This window comes from Coccinella septempunctata, chromosome 6, assembly GCF_907165205.1.
Source record: "Coccinella septempunctata chromosome 6, icCocSept1.1, whole genome shotgun sequence".
Classification (NCBI taxonomy): Eukaryota; Metazoa; Arthropoda; class Insecta; order Coleoptera; family Coccinellidae; genus Coccinella; species Coccinella septempunctata.
In genome coordinates, this window is record NC_058194.1 from 11439617 (window position 1) to 11465717 (window position 26101).

Here is a 26101-nt window from a genome sequence, read left to right on the forward strand (position 1 = left end):
TTGTGCAATCGACATGAAACGCTTTAAATTTTAAATACCCATTTTTATTTCTCATTTTTAAGTGCTTAAAATATTTTTTTTTTTTTTGGGAAACGGTTGAAATGAATATTTCAAAATGTGAGTTTTCAAAGATATTTCATAAAAAATACATCATTTTCGTCAGAAGGAGTATTTCCTATTCTAAGATTTCCGGTTTTGGCGAACGAGATCTGGTGAAAGCGCTCACAAATTATCTGTTTATCTCATCCACATTACTAAAGTTTGATGAAATGTTTTTCGTTTTACTAGATTAAGTTTCCTCAGTTCAGACCATTCCTGAGCTGCACTAGAAGCCGCCAACTTTTGAGCCATATAGGCCTTTTTCTCACTTCTCACGGCATTGATTGCAAAGTTCTGTAAAGCAGCCAGCGTTCTCACGGAACTCAAAATAGAAAACGTGGCAAGCTTTCTATTATGCTTTCGAAATCATTGCGCGAAAAGTGGGGATCGAGGTTGAAACTATTGTGGATCACGTAAATTCAATTCGCTTCTCATTCGATTAGATAAATACAAATATGTCGAAAGGAATCGTTGAAGTTTGTGCAGTTTTGAGTAGTGTTTTTTATGCGATTTTATCAGAAGCCCTGCGTGAATTATGCGTGCCAAAAAAGAACGTGAAAAGAGGCACTTTCGGATTAGAAATTGAATACTCAAAAGAAACTTCGAAGAAAGCAACTTAGTCTGCCAAATTAGTTTGCAGAGGATTCCAAAAATATTTTGCGGATACCTGAATACCATTTTGATCATCTCCTGCAATTATATTCCCCACAAATTTCAAAATCAGACACTAATAAACGCTTTCTTTTTGGTGCTTTATGCACCGGTACAGCTCCGAGCTTCTCGCCCCTGAGCTGTTCCCAAATAAAACATAAAACGGTTATTATTGCACCAACTCCGCACAGCGAGTTGGACGATCAGCTGTTGAGCAAAATGACAAGAGACAAGTACGGATTCGCGGTTCTTTGGATTATTTGTTTCCAGTTTAACGTTAATGTCGTTGATTATTAATAAGTTTCACTATTCTTTCGAAAGCTATTGCCATATATTTGGTTGAAAAACTTTATTTACCGGGTAAACGTTACCCTTCCTTAGCTATGGAGAGTACAAATATACAAAATACTGGATATGTCTGTAGATATAAAACTTGAAAAAATTATTTAACAATGATTTCATCTGTTAAAGCTTCGTTAATAATCCTCTTTGGTTAAAGTAGGTAAAGAGTGTTCTGATTTTACGAAAATTGCATTCAATTACGTGAAATATCAACTTATTTGAAATGAAATGCTACATTTTCACTGATGGGCGCTACTAAACTGAAGCTTATCGTTTATTCATTTGATCGATCTCTAAAAATTATGCATTCATGACAAAAATGATTAGTTCACTCTTCAAACTTGAAAGAACGAATCCTATCTTCATTCAAAATCATTCAGTTCTGATTCCATCCAACATTGATTCTTTATTCATTTATTCAATAAAAAAACTAACTGACAGCTTCAATTGACGAAAAAATCAATCTTAGGTGGTCCATAAGGTGTAGGTATTACAGCCTTATTATTAATCCACAAATGTCAACAATACACGTCTTTTAATATTTGTTGGTGCTTCACGCCCCAATCAAAAAGAACGCGTCGGTGCTCGAGCGAGATGCACCGGAGCTGGTCAGGAGCTGCTCAAACGGTCAAAACGAAAGCATATAATATGCGAGAGGCAATTAGAATTCAATTAAAATAGTAAGTGACACTGGTCTACTAAGCCACTGTTCCAAGAGTTTGGATTATATGTTTCGTGTTCCAAAAAATACAATGAACACAACTCAAACACAGTTTAAACAAAAACTGATGTCGTGGTGTTGGTTCAAATATTATTAAACTTTATTATATTGAACCAAAGATGAATCTTTGGTTGAAGAACATACAAGTTTAGTGTCGGCTTTTCACCGCTAAAAAGAGCCACCTCTCTAGTCAGCTGTCCCTTGGCCACAGATTACAGGTTTACAATTATGTAGTTTAGATCTGTCTTTGTCTGACATTAGTTTGACATCCAAGCGATAGAGGTCTCCTTGCGTTTCGAATTTGAAGATGTTTTTTAGAAAAATATTATAAAATATATTATTAATATTTCAAAGGTTTTTCATTTTCCTATATTGTTTTCAATCATGCAATAATATTTGAGTCATGTGTATTGAAAATATTGAAATGGAATTGGCACATTTTTTCCTGTTGTGACATGTTTTTCAGAAAAATGTGTTGCTTTGAGGTTAGAAAGAGTACCGCTCCAAATATGTAAAAAGTGCGCAAATAGGTACAAGATGGTTTTACTAGAAACAGTCTACGAGGCGAAACGGAATGAACTACAACTACCTGCTGCGGAATGATGAAAAATATTTCATCATTTCAAAGACTTTTTGACAATATTGGGGAAATAACATCTGAAAATAATTAAACAATAATTTCGTGGAATATCGTACAAAATCGGAGATTCCGTATATCAAACCGGTTTAATACCGAGCGTAAGCCACTCGAACCTTCCCCTCCGCTTTTGACACCATGAAGCAAACTGAAAACGCATCATTCACACGGAGAAAATTCCTAGAAAGTTCCTGCACTGTAGCATTTCACTTCCCAATAGAACGCGGCTGAACCTACCCCTCCGCTTGTGACGCCATTAAGCAAACTCAAAATTTATCGTTCACACGGAGAGATTTCCTGGAACGTTAGAGCAATAAAGCGTGCCACTACCGGTGAGAACGCGGCTTTAATTGTTTGTAATGATGTAATGAAGTGAAAATCCCTTGGTTGTTCATGCGGAGTATTTTGACAGGAACTAGGATAGGTGGTGAAGAACAAGACTAAGCTGAACTAAATGCCAACGTTTCGTTCATATATTCAAACTTTTTCAAGGCTGTATAAACGTATAAAGATTCATCAGTATAGCACATAAAAACAGTCAAAACAATAATAATAATGGCAGCAAACAATAATAATAAAGTGGGATAAAATTGAAGTCAACTCGATAAAATGTTATATAAAACATTATATCTGCAGGGTCGGACATAAGTCTGGAATAAAATTAATGTTTCTTCAATATTGATCAACTACTCAAAATGAAGACGCTGAAACTCACCATTTGCTTTTCAATTAACTTCTTCTATCTATTAATAGTTTCTCAACCAATAAATGAACATCAAGATGCTGAAAAACATGACAATTGAGTTCTGATTGCACTTATTTTTGGGACATAAAATTGAATATTCCGCGTTTTCATTTCCAGTTATTGGTTGAAAAAATAGATACTAATTTTATTCCAGGATATTCCCTGTATATCCTGGGTCGTTCCGACCCACACCTTATGGGCACGAGCCGTCACTGTTATGCGGGAGTTCAGGAATCACGATGGAGATACAGTAAATTTGTGTACATTTGACTAAGATCTTGGGTGTCAGTTCTGTGATTTACCGTCCCAAACAACACACAAACATATTTAAAACATTTAATAGACCATAGCTCATACCCAAACAACACACTTCCGTTATGTCAAAAGGGATCTAAAATGATCTTGCTCTGAATTATGATCAAAATTAGATTATCTAAACAAGACGTTTTCTATGAATGATGTTTTTGAAATATCCTTTAGATGTCTAGTCTTATGACTGGCAAAATTCTTATGTCCGTAAGATATCTGAAAATAGATAAGTTTCCAAATATACATCTGAAAAACGTTTATATAATATCTAATTGTATTAATCGCGAAAGAATCACTGGGCAGACAACTAATAGATATGATATATCATACCAATATTAGACATCAATATATGACTTTACTAAGACATCTAGATTGCATATAGAGAACATCTAACTAAAATGGTCGAAAACCAGTGACCAGATGAATATTTTTCAGATATATCATTTTGTATCGTTTATGAACATTAGAATTCAAATTGTACCAAATATGTCGATCAATATCTTCAAAGAAGACCATATATTGAAAAATCGTTTATTGGATATCTTAATTTTATAATCATGATGAAATTAATTTTCAGACGGGAAATAGATATCATATACTATATCGATATGACACATCAATATCTGACTTTGTTTATACGCCTAGATTACATATATAAAACATCTAAGTAAAATGGTCGAAAAACAGTGAACAAATAAATTTCTTTTAGATTTGTCATTGCTAGATCGTCTTTAAACTTAACGATTCCAAGTGTCCCAAATATGTCGATATAAGAAGTCAATGTCATCTATTGAAGTGACTTCCGAAATTAATTATTCATAAACCATATTTCTACGGTAGTCAAAATATTTTGGATTAATCAACAACTTCCTAGTGTATTTTTCAAATTCATATTGTGTTTTATCATCTAAGTATCAATGTTAAAAAGCACATGTAAGTATTCGTATTCTTACTGATGGGGATGTTTTTTCTAGGAGACTTAGTATCAGGATATTGAAATTCGTGAAATTTTTCATATGATAAAACTGATTGGACAATATTTTTTTGAAATAAAGGAGTATGAATATTGGTACCTGTTTCAAAAACAATAATGGTGAAGAATGATTGACTCCTAAATTCAATATGTTAAATATGAACTTTCGAACGAAACTATTGATTAACCCAAGATACTCTTGAGAGTCTTGAGGAAAAAGGATATTTTTCCGAGTTTGCAGAAAATAGGTGTTTGTTTGAAGGTATCCGATCGAAAGATATGCGATGAGAAGGGCTAGACACGAACTACGATCGGGTTGGATCGCTTGGTGGCGAACTCTTATCGCAATTCGCAAGAAGCCGCGAACCGGCCATGGGCCAATAGAGTTAATGTTCATAGTGCATAGCCATTTGAACTTGAACATTCAACATTTCCGTTAGTATACAACCCTTCTTTGTAAGAAGGTCAAGTCGGCTAGTGATTGTGTTCGTTTTTTGATTAGTGATTTGTGCTGTAATAATTGAACAAGGTGAGTGCAATTTCTACTTAGAGTAGTTACGGCAGGTAATCCCTTCACACATTAATCAAAATGCTTGAACATAGGAAAATACTATTTACTTCGATATGGTATTAGTTCGGATTTGTGCTCTCTGTTAAAAATGATATCCAGTTATCGTTTTCAAATACTTACCTGAATTTTTGGCTACAATAAATTGAAATATAGGTAGATTTAAAATAGAAATATCTTTCATAGATCAATCGTCTAATAAAGTCTATTAAATGATATTTTTTAGATTACCATTGACAAGTCAATACTATTTTGTTAGATAGGTACTGGTATATATTATATCTAAAGTGCGCTCTTCTGAGGAATATCAAACTGAAATTTGACGAATAATCGAATATACAGAGTTTGAAATCTTCGAGGAAATGTTTAGATGTTTTTTAGATCATTTAAGAATTCGGATATTTTTTCGTATTTCGATGTTCGAATTGAAAATTTTGTATCATTCAATCCATAGGAGTTCATTACAGCAGCGTTTTCTATTTCTATGTAGAATTTACTTGGTGAAGAGGGTTATCTGAAAAAGTCTATTGATAGACATCTTCTAGACATCGATTCAGAAGTGAATTTTGAATCACTTCACTCAGAAAACACTTGCTGAATAATGTCACCCTTATTATTATAAGTACTTACACAACAGGATTCAATCCGAAATTTGACGAATAATTGAATATACGGAGTTTGAAATCTTCGAGGAAATGTTCAGATGTTTTTTAGATCATTTAAGAATTCGAATGTTTTTTCGTATTTCGATGTTCGAATTGAAAATTCTGTATCAATTAATCCATAGGAGTTCATTAGATCAGCGTTTTTTATTCCTAAAATATACTAAAGGTCATCAAAAGAGTACGGAAATTGAATCCTATTGATTTATAATTTGTATCTCCAGGTTTTGGTTCATCGCTTTCTTTTCTTCAAAAGAATATTTTTTTGCATATTTTCTCAACTTCTAATTGATATTCAATCAAAAAACATTTAGCTATTTGTAATTTATGTTGCTTCCAGAGGCTGTATATGTTCTCTTCGAAAGTGAAACGCCAGCAGACTTAAATGATGCTGTCATAAAACGGGCCATTCAAGACTGGTTACGACTAGCCAATCAACGGTACGAATATGAGAGGAATAAAAACAAATAGACAATAATTTCATCTATTTAAATTATGTTTTTTCCAATTTCATGAATTTGTGTTGTTTTTGAATTATATTTATTTTTGTTTTTTTTTATTATAAATATATATTTATTCATCAGAACCTGTTTTTTCTCTTCCAACTCCCATACGAACTGTCAACCATTCCGTATAAATATGAACTCGCCCATCACTAATCTATAGATTTTCAAGGGGTCAGATTTTATAGATATGATTCGAAGATGTGGATCTTGAATCTATGGAACATCCATTTTCTTTCACATGGACCCTTCTCCGAAACATATCTTGTGAAATAAATATGTCTAGTTAAGAGGTCATTAATATCACGTTTTTTAAATTATCCTAATATAATTCCAAAGTTGACAACAATTAGAGGACAAAAACTGTATATACAATACAAGGTCATTCTAGAAATATCTAACAAACGTTCATCTTTGATCATCTAAAATAGGTGAATACTAACACCATCTTTTTCAATAAATAATCTTTCCTCTAATAGACATCCGATTTCTTCAACGATAAAGACAATGCTCCAAAGTCTAAAGAAGATCTTTGGTGCTACATGATTTAGATGTCCTGATTGTCCATGTTTTTCAGATCATCTATATATTATCAGACTGTTGATCGAAAAAAAAAGTCAAAAATCTAATGATATATAAACGTTATCGAATGATTTCAATGAAGTACATCCTCAAACGTCTATTATATATCAAACAAAATACCAAATCAGGATAATCTCGAGAATATCAGAAATCGTACTTGTTATAGAGATAATTAGAATTACGTCGAATAAACGTCAAAAGAAGTGATACTTTTCAACGTAAATCACGCGGACATTTTTCCGTCGAATCTAGGTTAAAGGTTCGATACTTTCTGATGTTTTATAGATCATCTAAAAGTCTAATGTCGTTCAGTCTTATGTATATCATTTCGCTGATATTTCTTTTTTTCCAATTTCTTTCATAACCGAGTATTTCAACATTGTCGTAATCGAAATAATGGCATTAAGCATATCTGTGGACTGCTAAAGCTGTAGAACTGTCCCTATCTCGGAATCTATCATCACAGTCATACTTGTGCTGTCTTATTATCGTCTTCAGTCTCTTTTGCTTTTTTTTTCAGCGGAGCATGCTCGTCAAAAATACTCAATATACAAGAATTCAACCACAAAAACCAGTGAAAAAAATGTGTTTCATATTGGCCTGTAGAAGCATATTTGACCATTATGCCATTGTCTGTTTCCTTCTGTGAAGAATCCGATAAAAAGTCCTTGGAAACCTGCGGGAAGTAATTGAACTTGGGAGCCGTGAACTGTTGTAGGAGTCTGGAGAGAAAGTGAGGTTTGGTTCAGTCTTTGCATGACAGGTGGCGCATCGTGATGAGAACATCTCAAAACGACGCCCCTAGATCGCTTAAGACTACCATCCTCCGTTCGGAAATTCAGTGCTATACTGAACTGACGTCGGAAAATGATCCCGAAACCGGTCTACCGATGTTTCGACTTCTCTGGGACCTCCTATGTTAGGTCATCACTAACCCACATTATTGGAACGACAATTCCCCGGAATTGTTGTTTCCATTAATATACAATATTTTAATTTTCGAATTCGAATTCTTGTTGCTGAGGATGATTTGATCAGTGATTTTCTTTAAAACTTTCATTTATTTTGTTTCTCGTGGCGCTTAAAGTAACCTTCACTTGGCGATATGTTCAGAATTGTTGTCATCTTTTCAAATAATTCATTACTCACCTGAAACTTTGAAGTAATACAGAACGTATCCTCAGAACTTTAGCGGTATTCTCTCCTCTGATCATTATATGACGATTTTCTGCTTGAACATCTGGTAATGCATGTTCATTCAAAATGGCATCAGCCCCACCTGCTGGAGCTAACCCAATGAGTTCCCAATAATCAACAACTAATTCGTGTCCCCCGGGAGCCTTGAAAGTAAATAAGACCAATATAGTTCAGTTTGTCATTGCTATTGGGATAATCAGATTCAAAAACAGTTCAACAAAGCTTGATGCCCCAATCAAGCACTTGATAGACCGATTCACACCAATTTATTTTCAAGCCAAGATTCAGTTCTGAAGAAATTATTACATCAAACATCAACTTACTCATCTAGTCACCTTCATCAAATATTTTATCAATTTTATCAAAATTTCAAAAAGTTTAGGGTTATTTGAAGAAAATCGAAGTGCATGGAGCACTTGAAGCAATCGGTTAACTTAAAACGCTTTAAATACAATTAATATTTCGAGTTGGAGACTCCGAATTCATGCTCGTTGATGTGTCGGCAAACCATCTAATTTTTATTCTCGCACCTGATTATAAAATCAAAAATCTCGTTCATCACATGAACCTTCAATATGCAAATTGCAAATCATTTAGAGAACAAAAAGTTGTGTAACAATAACCACTGAAATAAAGCAGACACCATACTGACAATTGATCACATCAATGTGAATGCATTGGCTAAGATGTCTAAAAACATGGTGTATGCACTGATTAGATTTTGTTTTTCCCGCTTCGAAAATAAGAGAAGTTTCGTTTTTCCCACTGTAGGCAGCGCTGTTTAGGAATTGACAGTTGTCAAATGATATTTGAAAATAATTTGAATGCATTCCTACGACTTGCGAATGTGCGGTATTTATTAGCGGTTATTGGTGTGTGAAAATGTATTACTTTCGAGAAAGGTCGTACAATATTGATTTATTGAACATGTCGTTCAGTTTTCTGTATGGACAATCAAGAACTACAGCAAAGAATTCGGTGTTGTTGGACTATCACCCTTTGTTGTTGGAAATTGAGGCAGAGCCAAATCAAATGAACATTCGGCATTCGGGACGGATAGAGCTAACAATTTTATGGCAACTTCAGCAATATTTAAGCAATGAAGGAACTGTATTGAAAATACGTAATGTGAATTGTGAGCATGTATTAAGAAACAGAAATATGTTAATCTGTTCGAGTCTGTTCTTCAAATATTCTTCACAAGTATAGTGAAAATTGTTGAATTAGATTCGATAATGACAAAATATAAATCAAGTAGGAAGTTTGGTCAGCTTTCAGAAGAAGATCAAGTTTGCTTTTTGACATCTGTCAATAAAAAAATATAAAAATAAATGTTGCTGAATAAACAGAGTTACGAACTTGTGAATCTCTTTTATTAAATACAGAGTGAAGCAAATATTAAAATATAACAGGTTATGGACCCAGAAGCACCAGTGATTGAAATATAATAAGTGGACAATCTCAAATTTCGTAAAAAGAAAGTGAAGAAGTGCGCAGTATCATATAATAATTTAAAAAAAAAACCAGTGGGCAGTAAAACAAGTAAAACTATGGCTTTCAATGACGATTCTAATGAAATATCAAATATGACAAAACTCAAGGATTCATCAACGTTTTCAATGTGGGAATTTGAAATTAACATTCTGTTTGAAGCAAAGAACATAAAAGATATCGTAGATGGATTAGAAGAAAAACCAAATGACTCAGAAAAACTGAAGAAATGGAAGGTTAGAGATGCTCAAGCCAAAAACTACATCTTGAAAACAGTCGACAAGAGTGTGAAGACTCATCTTTTCACTTGTGATTCTTCTAAAAGTATGTTCGAAAATCTTAGCAAGATATACAAAAGAAACACCAATCAACAGAAGTGTAGTCTCCTACAAGATTTCCATACTTTCAAATTCGAGAAGAACAAAAATGCAGCTAGTAATATAAGTAGTTTGCTTACTATTTCTCACAAACTAAAAAGTATGAATGAGGAAATCAAAGATATTATGTTGATAGCAAAAATAATGTCAGTGTTACCTGAAGAATATAGACATTTCAGTAGTGCTTGGGATTCTGTAGCTGATTCAGAGAAAACTTTAGAAAATCTTCAAGCACGTCTTACTGCTGAAGAAGAGAAATTGAAAGAAGGAAACAAAGAAAATGTGGCTTTCAAGGCTTTCATGAAAAATTCAAGAAGTAACATTGTTGCAGGAAAATTCCAAGGAAAATGTTTCAAATGTAATAAAATAGGACATATGGCTAATAAATGCCGAATGTTGAAATGCAGAATTTGCAGAAAAACTAATCATGAAGAAAAAAACTGCTACTTCAGAGATGAAAAACTTAAACAAAGTAAAACGTTCAAATGTAATATTTGCAGAAAAGATAATCATGAAGAAAAAGACTGTTTCAAAAATTAAAAAAATGAGAAAGTCAGTTTTCTTGCAGAAGTGTTGACTGAAACCAAACAAGATACTCCAGAAGAATCATTATATACAAACGAGGACAAAGATGATATATTCATTGTTGATAGTGGATGTACAAATCATATGGTTAATGATCAATTTATGCTCACCAATATTAAAAAGGAGAAAAACATGGTAAAAAGTGCCAAGAAGGGGGCGTGCATGAATACAATTGCTGTTGGTGAATATCAATCCAGTAAAATTGAATTGAAAAATGTGTCTGTGGTGCCAGAATTAAGTAAAAACTTGATGTCAGTTAATGCCATAACTAACAATGGTGGAGAAGTATGTTTCTCCGAGTATACAGTGAAAATACTCAAGAACGATGTCGTGGTCCTGGAAGGATGGAAAAATGAAAATGGATTATATGAAGTGTGTCTCAGTAAATGTAGAGAAGCTCTCCTGACTCAGACTGACATAACAATGATATGGCATAAGAAGTTAGGACATATTAGTTTTGACAACCTCAAAAAAATCTCCAAAATATGTGATGACGTTCCTGAATTCAACAATATAAAAGAAGTGTGTGAAATATGTATGACCTCTCGCCAAAATAGACTACCATTTCGAGAAATAAGGGAAAGAGCTACAAGACCGTTACAGATCATACATACAGATTTGTGTGGTCCGATCGATCCTTCTACTCATGATGATATACATTATTTTATGACAGTTGTGGATGACTTCACTCATTTTACTTCAGTATATTTACTGAAGTACAAAAATGAAGCAGAAAGCTATTTGAAGGAGTATATTAATAGATCAGAAACACATTTCAATCTAAAAGTGTCAAAAATAAGGTGTGATAATGGTGGTGAATTCAAAAGTAACGACCTGAAGGAGTGGACAAGACGGAAAGGAATCATGATAAACTTTACCATTCCTCATACTCCACAATTAAATGGAACGTGTGAAAGAATGCATCAGACAATCATGAACAAAGCGAGGGCTCTGTTGTTTGACTCACAACTAGATAAAGAGATGTGGGGAGAAGCAGTGTACACAGCAACATATCTTATAAACCGTAGTCCAACAACTACAACAAATTTTCTTCCTTCTGAAAAATGGTATGGAAAGAAACCTAATATGTCGAGAATCAGAATTTTTGGTAATATTGCCTATGCAAAAGTACTAGGACCTCTAAAGAAATTGGACCAAAGAAGTAAGAAATACGTTTTTGTTGGATATGCCGACAATGGTTATCGATTGTGGGATCCAGCAACGAGAAGAATATCTATTCACAGGGATGTGGTAATTACTACAGGAACTCCTATTCAAGAAGAAGACAATGATGAAATATTTGTGAGAATAAATAAAGAAAATTTTCAAGAAGATGAAAATGAGAATCAAGATACTGTAAGTCAAGAAGAAGAACTAGTTGAAGATAATCAAGATGAAGATAATCATTATGATGAAACAGTTAAAGATCATCAGGATGAAGATAACCATTATGATGAAGCGAATGAACATTACGACCAAAATGAATGTAATAGCAGACTGAGAGACAGAAGAAACATAAAGAAACCCACAAAATATGATGACTATTTGATGGAATCAGATGATGAAGAAAGTTTTTTGACATATCAGGACTGTATCAATGATGAAAATAAAGATAAGTGGTTGCAAGCAATAAATGATGAAAAAAAATCGCTTGAGGAGAATAACACATGGAATTTTGTTGATGAAAATCAAGCAAGGTAAAGAAATTTTAACCAGTAGATGGATTTTCAAAGTCAAAGATGATGGAAGATATAAAGCAAGATTAGTTGTCAGAGGATGTCAACAAAAATCAAAATTGGATTTCAAAGACATTTTCAGTCCTGTGGTGGAAAGTAGTTCGCTAAGATTGTTATTAGCAATTGCAGCACAAAATAATCTTCAAATTCAGATATTCGATGTGAGAACTGCATTTCTAAATGAAAAAATTGACAATGAACTTTATATGAAAGTTCCAGAAGGATATGATATGCCAGGGAAAGTGTGTTTACTTAATAAAGCACTTTATAGATTGAAACAAGCTCCATTACAGTGGAACAAAAGGTTAACTTCTTTCCTAAAAAATGAAGGAATGATTCAGTTGAAATCTGATCAGTGCTTATTCAAGAAGAAAAATAATAACCTATATTTGGCAATCCATGTAGATGATGGAATGATGGTTGGTCAAAACGATGAAATATAAAATTTTATAAAAAAATTTAGTCAAGAATTTAAAATAGTTATAAAAGATTTTAAAAATTATTTGGGCATGGAAATAAAGAAGAATGAAGATGGAATACAACTATGTCAAGTTGAATATGCTAAGAAAATTTTGAACAAATTCCGAATGGATAAAGCGAAACCAATGAAAACCTCTCTCGTTGTTCAAGGACATGCAGAAGATGAAGGTTCTTGTGAAAATAAATTTCAATACAATGAAGCAATAGGGAGTTTGCTGTATTTGACATGTAAAACAAGACCAGATATATCTTATGCAGTAAATTATGAAAGTCGTGCTACTGCAAATCCAAGCAATGAAGATTTTCAAAATGTGAAAAGAACAATGAGATATTAACACAGCAATTCATTACTCATCGAAAAGAACAGAAGACAATATAAAAATACAAGCTTATTGCGATGCAGATGATGCTGGTGATAAAAGAGACAGAAAAAGTACAACAGGATATGTAATCATGTTTGCTGGTGGACCAATATCATGGTGCTCGAGAAAACAGAGTATTGTGGCTTTATCAACTACAGAAGCGGAGTACATCGCTGCTGCAGAGTGCTGCAAAGAAGCCAAATATCTAAAAACAGTCATAGAAGAATTATTGAACACAGATATGCAAGTCATAATGCATGTCGATAATCAAAGCGCAATAAAACTGATTAAATCTGGTCAAATGAGTCGCAATAGTAAACATATAGATGTACGTTATTATTTCATTAGTGAACAATTCAAAGAAGGATGGTTTCAAATAAAATATTGCAGTACAGAAGAACAAGTTGCTGATATCATGACAAAACCTCTGATGAGTACCAAGTTTGATTACTTCAAGAGAAAGATTGTATTCGCCATTATTATGAATTGAGGAAATTTGTTTCTATTTCAATAATTTTATATTAGAGTATTTTGTCATTAAGGTAGAGTGTTGAATTAGATTCGATAATGACAAAATATAAATCAAGTAGGAAGTTTGGTCAGCTTTCAGAAAAAGATCAAGTTTGCTTTTTGACATCTGTCAATAAAAAAATATAAAAATAAATGTTGCTGAATAAAAAGAGTTACGAACTTGTGAATCTCTTTTATTAAATACAGAGTGAAGCAAATATTAAAATATAACAAAAATTGCGTTTCAGTCAACTGAATATATTGAATATTTCGCCAATCAACTGTGTTCTATTGAAATCATATTGAATTGCTTTCCTCACGAATACAATTTGTCAAACAAAAATTATCTCGAAGAAAAATAGAAGTACTCCTTCGAATCCTTCTATAGTGTTGAAATATCTGCAGATTCGTTTTTACAACGAAAATACAAGTGTAAATCACAAATATTCGTTAACAGCTGATTCTTTTATGGATCAGGAACACAGAGATTACTGTAATCTGTGATCGATATAAACGCAGAACAAAATAAAGCGAGAGAGTATCATTAGATTTTCTTTCATAGAACAAGGATAGAACATGGTGGCGCCGCCACGAAACGAATCTCTTATTTTCGATTTAGTCTAATGTCATTCCATTCAAAAATTGACGAGTGCATACACCATATTTTTAGACATCTTAGCATTGGCAATGTGAATGACAAGATTTTTCATCTTTATACATTTATTTTACTTCATTCATATTCTGCATGAGAAAAAATAACAAAGATAAGTTGATAACATTCCATATCTTTTTCGTTCTTAAGGCAGGACGAAGTTCACCGGATGAGCGAGTCATAACTAAAATGACATTCGATTGTTTGCATGGAAGAGCTGAGAGTAATTTGAAGCTATGATATTAAAGACCCTGTAATATCAGTAGCAGAATAGAAAAAGCAACCGATTATTACTGATCTTATCAGCCCAATAAACTCAGTTTCTCTTAATCCATCATACAGTTTTTTGATAAAAAGGAGACCAAAATGGTGTTGAAAAGGATGTAATAGGCAAAAAGACAGCAAGTCGATTACCTCCAAACCAGCAATATATTGGTACATTGTGTTAATCTGTAGGCCTGGGCTGGGATTTATATGAGCGTTTAAATTTGAAAATACCTAACTGTCCAATAACTGGACAGTTTACTCTATTTTCAGTTTTTGATTTGCGGATGAATCATTTTTTAGATCTCGGTAATATACTTTTGCAATATGCAAAAGAAGACGTGACCGATTGGACAGTTCTGGATCACTAGTGACCAATAGTCCAAATTGTACTCACAATCAACTGAATGATACAATGATTGTTTCCTTACTTGATACAAGCTACTCATTGGTTCACCGAGTTTTGGTAATGGCCTGAGGGCCCTTGAGAGCACCCTTTGACAAGAAAGCATAAAAAGCCTTGGAAAAATTTCAACTTACACTTTTACCTTCTGGGAGTTCTTTTAGAACACCATGAAGAACAATAGAAGATTCCGTTGTGAGTATTAATGCATTATACGTTTGAGTTAATTTATCTGTCAAAATGCTTTGTAAAAAGCCAGTCCCATCTCTTATGGTTATAAACATCATTCCTTTTCCTTGCTTCCTTAAGCGATGTACCCAACCATAAATCTTAATACGCTGTCCTCTGAAGTCCTTCCCTGAAAAAAATTTCAGTGGATATATCAGAAGGAGCGAAATTTTTTTAAACAACCTTTATTTTGTTAAAAAAAAGATGTTAATAAACAACACAGTATAACCTCCATAATCCACAGTACCACCTCTATAATTCATAGTACAACCTCTATAATTCACAGTACAACCTCTATAACCCACAGTATAACCTCTATAATCCACATACTTTCAAAAGATATAATAACCCGTACCGACTAACAAGATGTACCACTGAGCTATTTTGACGTAGCAAGTTTCGTTGACCTTGAGCAGCTCGCATCTCGAAGTGGGCGGAGTTAGAAAGAATATATGTCAAATTTTAATTTTTCTAGTATAACCTAGCAGACATATAGAGAAACCGAACCGACATTTGAGTTATCAGAAATGAACCCACAAGTATTTCGAATTACTGTGTGCAAATATTCACAGAGTGCAGTTGGTGTTGCTTTAAGCTACTCGAAACCGTTTTTCTAACCTTACAAGCAAATTTGTCATTTCGTGTAGTTACAAGTGATATCAAGTTCACTAATTTTCACGAATATTCTCGTTTTTCCAATGCTACAAGAGTGGATGGAACTTATAAGATGATAAATCAAGATTCCTGAAGCAACTTTCAATTTTCTTTCTGTGAATACAAAAATATGCTTTTTTCGTTGAAATTTCGAGAACCATTTGAGAAGTGAAACTTTATCCCCAGAAGATAAACAAGATTGCGTGTTTCGATCTATACTCCATTCAAGAACGAGATAACTTTCCTCCTGTGGAATATGGTCATATGTATTGTAGTATATCTAGTTTCAATAACAAGTTCTTACACAAATCAGAGCTTTCAAGAGCTTATCAGCCTAGAAATACTTCAAAACAAGCTTTTTATCTGCTTTGCCCAAAAATATTCCAGGGAAGTATTTCACAAAATGGTCAACACAGAATTGGAGTACATGTAGAAAAAGAAACATTGAACTTAATAAATAATTATCGAGTTCAATGGAAGGAAATATTGACTAACCTATGATGAAATGCTGAAATGAGGATAATGAGATTGATCGGTTATATGTATATCGAATGTGTTGTTGGTAGGTACTCCTGACCTTGGCTCTGCAGCGTTTGTAAAAGTGATATTTACTGATGGAATGAGAATTTTTCAAAAATGTGAATACAAAATATGTTATTCAGTTTGTACTAAATGTTCTCGAAAATATGCACTCGTTTATTGATAAATTGTATTCGCTGTATTATAATATTATGAAGAAGAAACAGTACTTTCAAAAATATAATCGATATAAATATATGAACAGTATCCAAATACAACTAAAATAAACCAGTATAAAGTATAAATATAACCAGTATAAGTCAGTTCTTCAAATTGTGTCCAACCCTTTTCCTTTGAAGAAGACCCATTTTTATTTTGGAGTTTCATGCTTGATATCTCTTTTTATAGTTATAGTATTATAGTGACTAGCATGATCTAGATCACATTCAATAATAATAATAAATTTTATGAACACGATCGTTATAGAATATCGCATTTCTTCTTCATATAATTTCGAGTAAATGCGAACCATGAGGATGAAGTATCCGTGGCGACAATCAATCTAATGGATAATAAACAAAAACTGAGTTCTTTAAGAACCAGCCTTTGAATTCTTCACAAAAATATCAAACAAAATACGATTGTCATTAACGGCATTAGATTCCCGATCGAACACGAAACCGTCAAGACGATAGCCGATTTTATTGTTCGAGCTGATTGGCCCATGCGATATATCTGCGATCTGATTGGCTCACCCCGTACTAGAAACCAGTGGAGGATTCTTTGGGGTAAAAAATAATCTGAAGATCATCATTTACACATATTCAGGAACAAAACTCTTTGCCCGTACCTTGCATATCCACTCCCACTTCATTCAACCTAGAATATAGAAGCACCAAATTTCAACCATTCGACCATCTGAGCTCTTCCTGACTTGGGTGACCAATCACAGCCATCTATAGAGACTTGAGATGACTGTGGACCAATCAGATAGAAGATCAATTTCGAACCTAAGTTATCAGAGTTACGAAGTTCTTTTCTTAGGCAGTAAACTTCTAATTTCAATTGCCAAAGATAAATTCCATTTTTGAGAATTTTTTTTCTTGTGCCCACTATAGTGACAAAGCGTAGTAGGAACTGATTCGGAGAGCGGTCCATATAAACACTCCATAATTTATCACCTGTAATATAATTACTGTCGCACTGGCCGATTGCATTTCTACAGCCCTCTTCTTTTATTCTCTATGTTCGCCGTTGAATTTTCGTAATCTGTATGTTACGGCTATGGAGAGTAGAGAGAAGCTGTGTATGATATTACTGAGTTTCGGGAACTTATTGTGGGTGGCGACCTAGGATAAGAGCATGTTGCCTTCAGCTTTTTTTTTGTCCTCGATATATATTTTTTTTTAAAACTATGTCTTTGAATGTATGTGTACTTGATATATGATGAATTGACGTGTCCTAGGATTGTAATATCTAATAGGCAAAATAAATGATGATGATGATAAAGGAGAATGATTGCTGCTTTGAGACCATAGATTTTTTTGTCCCCTGAAATATGTACCAATATGGCAGTTCATGTTTTTGCCAACAGGCGCGCTGGACGTCACGGGAGTGCGAAATTTTGATTTAAACTAGTTGAAGTTGGCTGAGTGACCTGTTTTCCTGGTGACAGATGATGGGAATATTATTTTCGATTTTTGATAAGAGAACAACATATGACCATGGTGAAATGTTGAAGCGTGCGCTAGTGTAAGAGTGTTTTGGCATTGGAAAGAAAAGGAGAAGAGATAAAATAACCGAGAGTATTTTTGGGAGAAAATTGGAAAAAACCTTACCTCAAGAATCGACTCCGAATCAACTTGTGTGTCAAGAGCACTTTTGCGATGAAGATACATATCAAAAATATGATGGAATCATTATAAACGAAATCGTCATCCCTCGTGAGAAGTTGACTCTTCTGAATAAGAATATCTAACCAATAAAACTACATGGTTCGGAAGTGGATATTCTTGAAGAATTTTGTTGGCATAAACATAATATATGGTTTATATCGGTTCTTAGCTGAGTATTGGAAACAGAATCTACTCTAATACCTAAGTGATAAATCTGAGATTGCTACCTTTTGTTGTCTTGATGTGTACTACTCCTCACTGCAAATTTATATAATTTTGAAGATTACGGTTAACCAACTAACATACCTGTTTTCAATAAACAACGTTAAACAAAAGTAGGTACAATTTTTTTGATCAGTGATTTCTTTTGAATTGAAATTTAAAAGCTGATAACATAGTCACCTCTATTATTTGACTTGTATTTTATTGCATGTAATTCAAAGAACTCATATTTAATATAGATTTGAAGAAAGGTATTTGAAAAATCATCAGAAAAACCACGATGACACATAACCTAAAATAAAATGAAGGCTGTTCATTTCAATTATCCAATTTGACGCTTGAATCCCCACCCCTATAAACGCAACCCTATAAACGCAGCAATCGCAGCGACACCTATCCTACGTTCCCTATTTTCGGGCGGGGACACATTTTTAGTACGGCGATCGTTCTCCTTTTCTCTATTCTCTATAGTTACGGCTGAAGATAGGTATGAGCATAGAGAAAGAAGGAAAAGAGTGCCGACTCAATGGTAAAATAAATTAAGCGTGATTGGAGCGCCCTCATTGGCAGTAGGTCTCAACTATCTTGTTACCAAGATCGACACCACATAGGGTATTGTTGGCTTTGAATTCTCATTTTGCCGCCTTAAATCATATTTCGGAACAATCTGAATTAAAACCTCCACTGAAAATTGATAATAAACTGTTATGTTAATTAGAGTTTGTTATCTATCTTCAGTGTGGTATCCTTCTGTGAACCTTGATCAGGAATGATCGACAAATAATGAAATACTTTTATTACATATTATAATATATATTAATTTTTTAACAAGAGGTAATGAAATAATTCAGTATTGTAAAATCAAATATTCTATTCTATATATTACCAAGTTATTCAAAAAACAACATCCAGTTTGAATATATGATTCAAATAACCTGGAACAGAGTGAAAAATTGTTGATACAAAGCTAATGCGAAAACTTTGTCGTCAGATGTCCAACGCTCCCCATGTTTTTTTGTCTTGCTTTTCTGAACTGGGAAGATACAAATTGGACCCCATTAATGCTAATTGGTTGCTTTTTGTAAAAAAATTTAGGATAGATGATCGTCTGAGCTAATTTCAATTAATGTTTGGACTTTTCAATTTCTTTCTTTTTCAATCCAGACAGCTGCTCTTATTGATGTTTACTGATATCAGGATCTACAGATAATGGTGGACACCTTTAAACATATATACGAAGCTTTAGGCCTTAGACTCAATATCGATAAAACCAATATCCTGGTAAGTACCCCAGAAAGCCTTCAAACACATCTCAGTCTGGAGAATGAAGCCCTAGAACAGGTCGATACTTGGGAAGCTTTATAAATACTGAGCTAACCTAGACGCGGAAATACACAACCGTATCAATTCGGCATCACGGGCATTCTGGAAGCTAAAAGTCAGAGTGTTTCAAAATCACGACCTCAATCTGAAGACCAAGACAGCTGTTTACAAAGCAGCCGTCTTCCCAACGCTTCTTTACGGAAGCGAAAGCTGGACGCCCTACAGGCTACATATTAAACAGCTTGAACAAACGCAACGTCATCTAAGACGTTGCATTATCAGATGGTTCCACAAAGTTTCGAATGTAGAAGTCTTGCAACACGCCAGTTGTACAACAATGGGGAATTCTACTCTTGGGTTATCACTGCATATGCAAGTTTAAAGTGAATAAGTATGAGTTTAATTCATGATTTATTCCAATTCACCGCGGAAACTATTCAAAATCATTTTAAAATTTAAATCGCTTTGTGCGGAGTTCAAGATTTGGCAACAGCGCATACAAGACAATGAAAAGAACAATGTCCGATCAGCTTGTTTATAAAATAACAGCTGTTGATCTACAGGTGCGTACTTACTGGCGAGCTTCAACTGCAACCGGCCATAAAAATCCCATAAAATTTTACGACCTTTCTCGTTCGTCGCAGACTTCATAGACAGCATCTTTGTCTATCTCATCAAGATAATACATTTGTTGTCCTTTATTATTAAGACATATTTCAGTCGATGTTGCCAGCTTGTACAATTCACACAAAACGCTTTAAACTTTAAATACCCATCTATATTTTTCATTATTAAGTGCTTAAAATATTTTTTTTTGGGAAACGGTTGAAATGGTTATTTCAAAATGTGACGTTTCAAAGATATAATAAAAAATACATCATTTTCGTCAGAATAGAGTATTCCCTATTGAGACTCAAGTAATAACGAGGGCCCGACTCAGATAGAGCGGCCACATTCTGAGGATGCAAGACACAAGACTCCCCAAAATAGCTCTGTATGGCGAATTGACAGAGGGAGCCCGGAAACCAGGAGGACATTATAAGCGGTTTCAAGATACACTACATCAATCCCTAAAATCAGTTGATGCCAATCATAACTGGGAACAACTAGCTTTAGAGAGGTCACAGTGGAGGTCTATGGTGCACAGTTATAATGAAGACTCGAGTACAATACAGCGGCAGCCAGATCTTGTTGATGACTATTCATGCCCGGAGTGTGGAAGGATCTGTAGATCACGGTTGGGTCTCTTCAGTCACAGGAGGGCACACAGTCGCAATTAGCCCTAAGAAATTATAGTCTGTTTTGTTTTATGTCTTTTTGTAGATTTATTCCCGGTAACGGGATACAGCAATGAATGAATGCTTCTGATCCACAGAGCCTACAAATCTCATCTGCTGACTTTCCCATACGGTACAATGATATTTGTACCAACAGTGCCTGTCAGCAGTCCCACCATCACCCGAAGCTGAACTCGTAAAAGCTTGAGTAGTTTTCTGGTGTAGGTCGGTGAAATCATCACGAATTTCTTTGATTGAGTAAGTCCAGGAGTATTTCTCCAGAGGGTTATTCTGTTGTTCAACTCCCATTGTTGGTCCGCTGGTATTTTCCAAGCCAGAAGGCTCAGGTGTTATCTTTGATGCTTTTTTCATCTGCTTTTTCATTTCCTTCAATATCACAATGCCCTGGTAGAGTCGCTTCATCGCCCCTGTTCATTTTAAGACACTCCTGAGCGCATACGTAACCATCCAGTGTCTCGATCTGTAAAATAGAGGGCTTTACAGATCCTCAGTTCAGCTCCATATACGCCAATGCCGGTTCCTCTTTCTGATTTTGATCCTTCAGTAAACCACGTGAATGACTTTTTGTCCAGACAATTTACGAAACTCATTGCACTAGGACGGTCAGCTATGACCGTTTCGAAATGGAAGATGATTGGCATAGCATTCGATGGTTTTGCCCAACATGGCCGCCGTTGCTCTGGAAAGAATCTTATCTATGTGTTTCCCCCAATTGAGTTGACTGTCCAGGATATTTGCGCTCACTGGAGAACTTCAGAATCTGGCCGTTCAGGACCGGAGCCCTAAGGTCGAGATTCCTTTTTCCAGTGATCGGAATCAGTGTTGTCGTCGAGGGATTGACAGTTATCCCCTCCACCTCGATAATCCTGACAGCAATTTGCATTAGGCTGCTTAGTGGATCCTCACGCTTGCCTCTAACAGTCACCAATATGTCGTCGACGTTAAAACCACCTGCCGTGAGCCTCTCTATGGAGACGGCCTTATGAGGCCGTCCATGATCAGGGTGGTCATGGCCCTCTCCTTGAGGGCATCCTCTTTGCGTCATCACGGTCACTTCAGTTTTCCCCAGGTAGGCTGTAACGGTTCGCACTTTCAACATAGCTGATAGCCACGCAACAGTGGAGGGTTCTATCCCTTTCCGTTTAGCTGCATTACATATGGAAACATTAGGATATTATCAAAAGTCCCCCCAGTGTCTCCAAACATCGCAAGCAGAATCTCCTTTGCCTCTTTAAGAAGATGGTGAAGGGCCTCTACAGTAGATCTACCCGGTCTATAGGCAAACTGTTATGGAGCTTTAAATTTATCCTTATACTGTTGTCAATTATTTTCTCCATGGTCTTCAGGAGAAAGGAGGTGAACACAATATAAAAATTTATATTTCAATTTGATTTGTCTTTTCATGTGATCCATTATGGGGAGATATCCAGTTTTACCCTCTGTGATTAGATCATTCTTCAGAAACTCATTTTGTCTCCTCTACTCAAAAAAAAAATCTACTCAATTTAGAGTCCTCTGTTTCAAAATATAACCTAAATACCTTTTTGTTCATATTTTCTTTCCAAACCAATGGCAAAATAGAAGTGGGCAAGGCAAGAAAACAACGTAAACTACGATAACGTACTACGTTATCCACCCCTAAGCCTGAATTACTGGATGAGGTAACGCTATTACCGCATGACGTTGCAGATCTTCCCATATCTCTCTATTGAAATCAAAAAGGGTGAAATCAGGGGCTTGGACTGTATTAGCGGAGGACTTCGGTATAAGTTCGTAGATTATTAGAAACTTATGTTTCCTATTTCCTATTCTCAATTATAATGGAATTTAAATGTATTTTCTCATTTACTACATATTTTATGTTTCCGATTCAGGAGAATTATTTGTGAAAGAATTGTATGCAAGTTTTGAACCTATACTTAATACTATGATTTTGAAAATATGTGTTGGGAGCTTATATCTGCAGGACATTTGTTGAGGTTTTAGAATAATTCATGTTCATGCTGTAGCTTTGACAATAGATATTGCAGTTTTTCCTTGACATTTCGTAAAATCTGAATATTACATTGAAGATATCCACTCTGCTCTGATAACTAACAGAATCCATTTTTATGCTAATAATTCAGAGTATGTACTATGAATTCAATAAAATCCTCAAATTCTCTACCAAATTTTCACAAGTAAACTTCTGAACATTAAACTGTAATATTCAACAAGGACGACACTTTTATTCATTTATTGCATACTTTTGTTTAGAGATGGTTAGATATATAAAAGAGTAACAACTTTGTAACTTTTTGGCTATAATGATGAATTCCGAATTTTCCCGATATAGAATAGCGCAACGTTTAGCGGACAGCGTAATTTTCCGTAAATTACGACCGGCGCTCAATGCGATTTTTAAATTTCAGTCTCCGATTAAAGGTATGGTTTCAGTAGTGCGTCAGATGAAAGCATTGGCTGTAGAATGTTACTTCAGCTTAGTAATTGTGTATGAGTCACTATGAAATATGAAACTTTAAAACCAGTTTTCCGCAAAATTTGATGCAATTTATAATTCTTTTTAAAACATACCTGTTCTTAATTACTTGCTCGTTGTGCTTAATAATATTATTCTGGTAAGCTGAATCTAATTGAGGAGCGATATTAGTCGTAACCAGAAAAGCTAATTCTGTCGAACAATTTACACGCTTGGCAGATAGCTCATGCTTCTTAATTTTTTCATTAAGGTGATCAAATCTCTAAATCCTGCCCTTGCCCATACATTATCACTTGTCTTGAGAATCGTTTTGCGTAAGAAGTTTTTGGAGTTTTATCTGCCTGGCTTAAATTTAAATCGGGAGTCGGTCTACCCAGCAGTTCAATACGGCTTTTTTCCGCCATGATTTCAAAACGTAAACAAATACGAAAACACGCTAGGTTGTCTATACGCTAGCGGGCAGCGGCTAGACTGAAGCGGATCATAGGGGCTACTTTTATCGTAGTAGCCCTTTTACTCCTTGAAACGACCGACACGAAGATTTGCGGCTGGAGCCGAATGACTGTCCGAATGCAAGAATTCGGGGCTATACGATTCATCGCCCATGCAGGGACGAACTGCTAGATTATGATTGAAATAAACAAAACTGCAGGAGTCGCATGAAAGTTTCACATTAATAAATTATATAAATAACCGTGGAACGTAATATTTTCATTAAAAATCGTATGGGAAGGTAAATAGCATAAAAGGATTGATTTCTTGTGATTTCTTGTATGGGGGGCTGTAATTCTATAGCCCTCACAGACCAGCTGCCACTGGTAAAGGAAGTCACATTCTGCAACCACTGCATGCATACTACACACTATCGAAACCATATCTTTAGAAACTTTAAGAGATATGATACCATAATTAGGCAGAATCCCTCAGAAAGTTTCCTGTCAGTTCTGTCCACACTCCTTGGACTTACCAAGGGATGATTTTCAGAATAAAAGAAAAGATAACAGTATACCAATTTCAGTCCAGCCAGCATCAATCACCTATTGGTTACTTAATTCATTTTTGTGGAAAAGATAAGATCAAATATTTTTCAATTACACATTTGCATGAATTTGGAAACTAGATGATGCAATATCTGATGAATTGAATGAAATTAAATTGGAGCTAGAAAGTGAACAGCATCTTCAACTGTATCAAGATATATACAGTTATATAAATATAGTACAATCAAACTATGGTGATTTACTAAATGATAACCCACTTGCATTCAACTGAATCTTACTGAACAAATGTGAGGAAATACTTTGCAACTGCTCAATATGAAGGAATTTTGAAATACACAGGAAATTAAGGAAAAATTACCTTGGGAGATTTTTATTCTTTTAGCTTCAGCAAGGGATTTATCCTCCTCAAGAGTTACCTTTTTTGCTTCGTCTAAATTTTTTTCCCTTCTGATAGCATCTTCTTCCTCTTTTTTCAATTTGTCCTGCTGTTTGTAGTTATCCCTGACCCATATTTTTTGAATTTTTTTTAACTGGGACTTAGCTGCTTCTTCAAATTTAACATCATCTTTTTTACCATCCACATATATAACAGGAAAAGGTTCTTTGCCGGCTTTTTTCATAGCCTGTAATATAGTTTTAAATGGACTCGACTCTGAACCATCACCACTTTCATCATTTCCATATTTCTCAGAAGTATAGATAGCTAGGAGATTGAATTACGAAATTATGTACCTATCCTTATTTAAAACAATGTAAAAATGTATACCTGAAATACCTTCCCCAGACTGCCCAGACATATTTTATATAATTTAGTAAATATGTTGGAATATCCTGCTGCTAATTTTCGAACAGATTGGGGCACAGATTACAGAGTAGGGTTAGGGCACTAGTGTGAACTTAGCAACGGTTTCCCAGCCACGGTTTCTGACGTACGGTGCTTCGACGACGCGAGGGACAGTCGACCGTGCGCAGCGTTGCCAAACTGCACAGAAGGAAGTGAACGATTCATTCGCTTGTATTTCGATATTATTTCATTGGAATGAGCGGAATAGCGGAATAATGAAATCTACTCATTATTTCAATACAACCTATGTCTCCTGACATTTGATTCTCAGTAATTATTGCCTGTTCATTGATATCCGTACTATATAAGTGAAAAACTTATATCTCCCAAAATACTTCGTGTTCGTTAATAATTTTTTCGCTAAAATGTGCGTAATTGAATGCTTTGTCAACTTCAATTCTCAAATAAATTTGGGACACCGTCAGGACTTGAGGAATTGGGGTTTTTGAGCCAGCAACGGTTTTCCGTTTCCGTAAAAACTCTATATCTCGGAAAATACTTCGTGTTCGTTGATAATTTTTTCGCTAAAATGTGCGTAATTGAATGCTTCTATATCTCTGGCGTAATTGAATGCTTCATCAACTCCAATTCTCAAATGAATTTGGGACGCCGTCAGGAATTGACAGAATAGGATTTTTTAGCCAGAAACGGTTTTCCGTTTCCGTAAAAATTCCATATCTCCGAAAATACTTCGTGTTCGTTGATGATTTTTTCGCTAAAATGTGCGTAATTGAATGCTTTATCAACTCCAATTCTCAAATGAATTTGGGACGCCGTCAGGACTTGAGG

At 34.7% G+C, this 26101-nt stretch overlaps 1 protein-coding gene across 1 annotated transcript in view; it reads right to left on the reverse strand.

Moving 5' to 3' along the window:
- Positions 1-25378, reverse strand: part of LOC123316152 (asparagine--tRNA ligase, cytoplasmic) — a 37300-nt gene extending 11922 nt beyond the window's left edge. The window contains exons 1-4 of the mRNA XM_044902146.1: positions 25235-25378; positions 24827-25171; positions 14987-15207; positions 7942-8132 (exon numbers count right to left, since the gene is read on the reverse strand). Coding sequence (XP_044758081.1) covers positions 7942-8132; positions 14987-15207; positions 24827-25171; positions 25235-25265 — 788 coding nt within the window. The 5' untranslated portion in view covers positions 25266-25378. The remainder of the gene's footprint in view (positions 1-7941; positions 8133-14986; positions 15208-24826; positions 25172-25234) is intronic.
- Between the last annotated feature and the right edge of the window lie 723 nt (positions 25379-26101).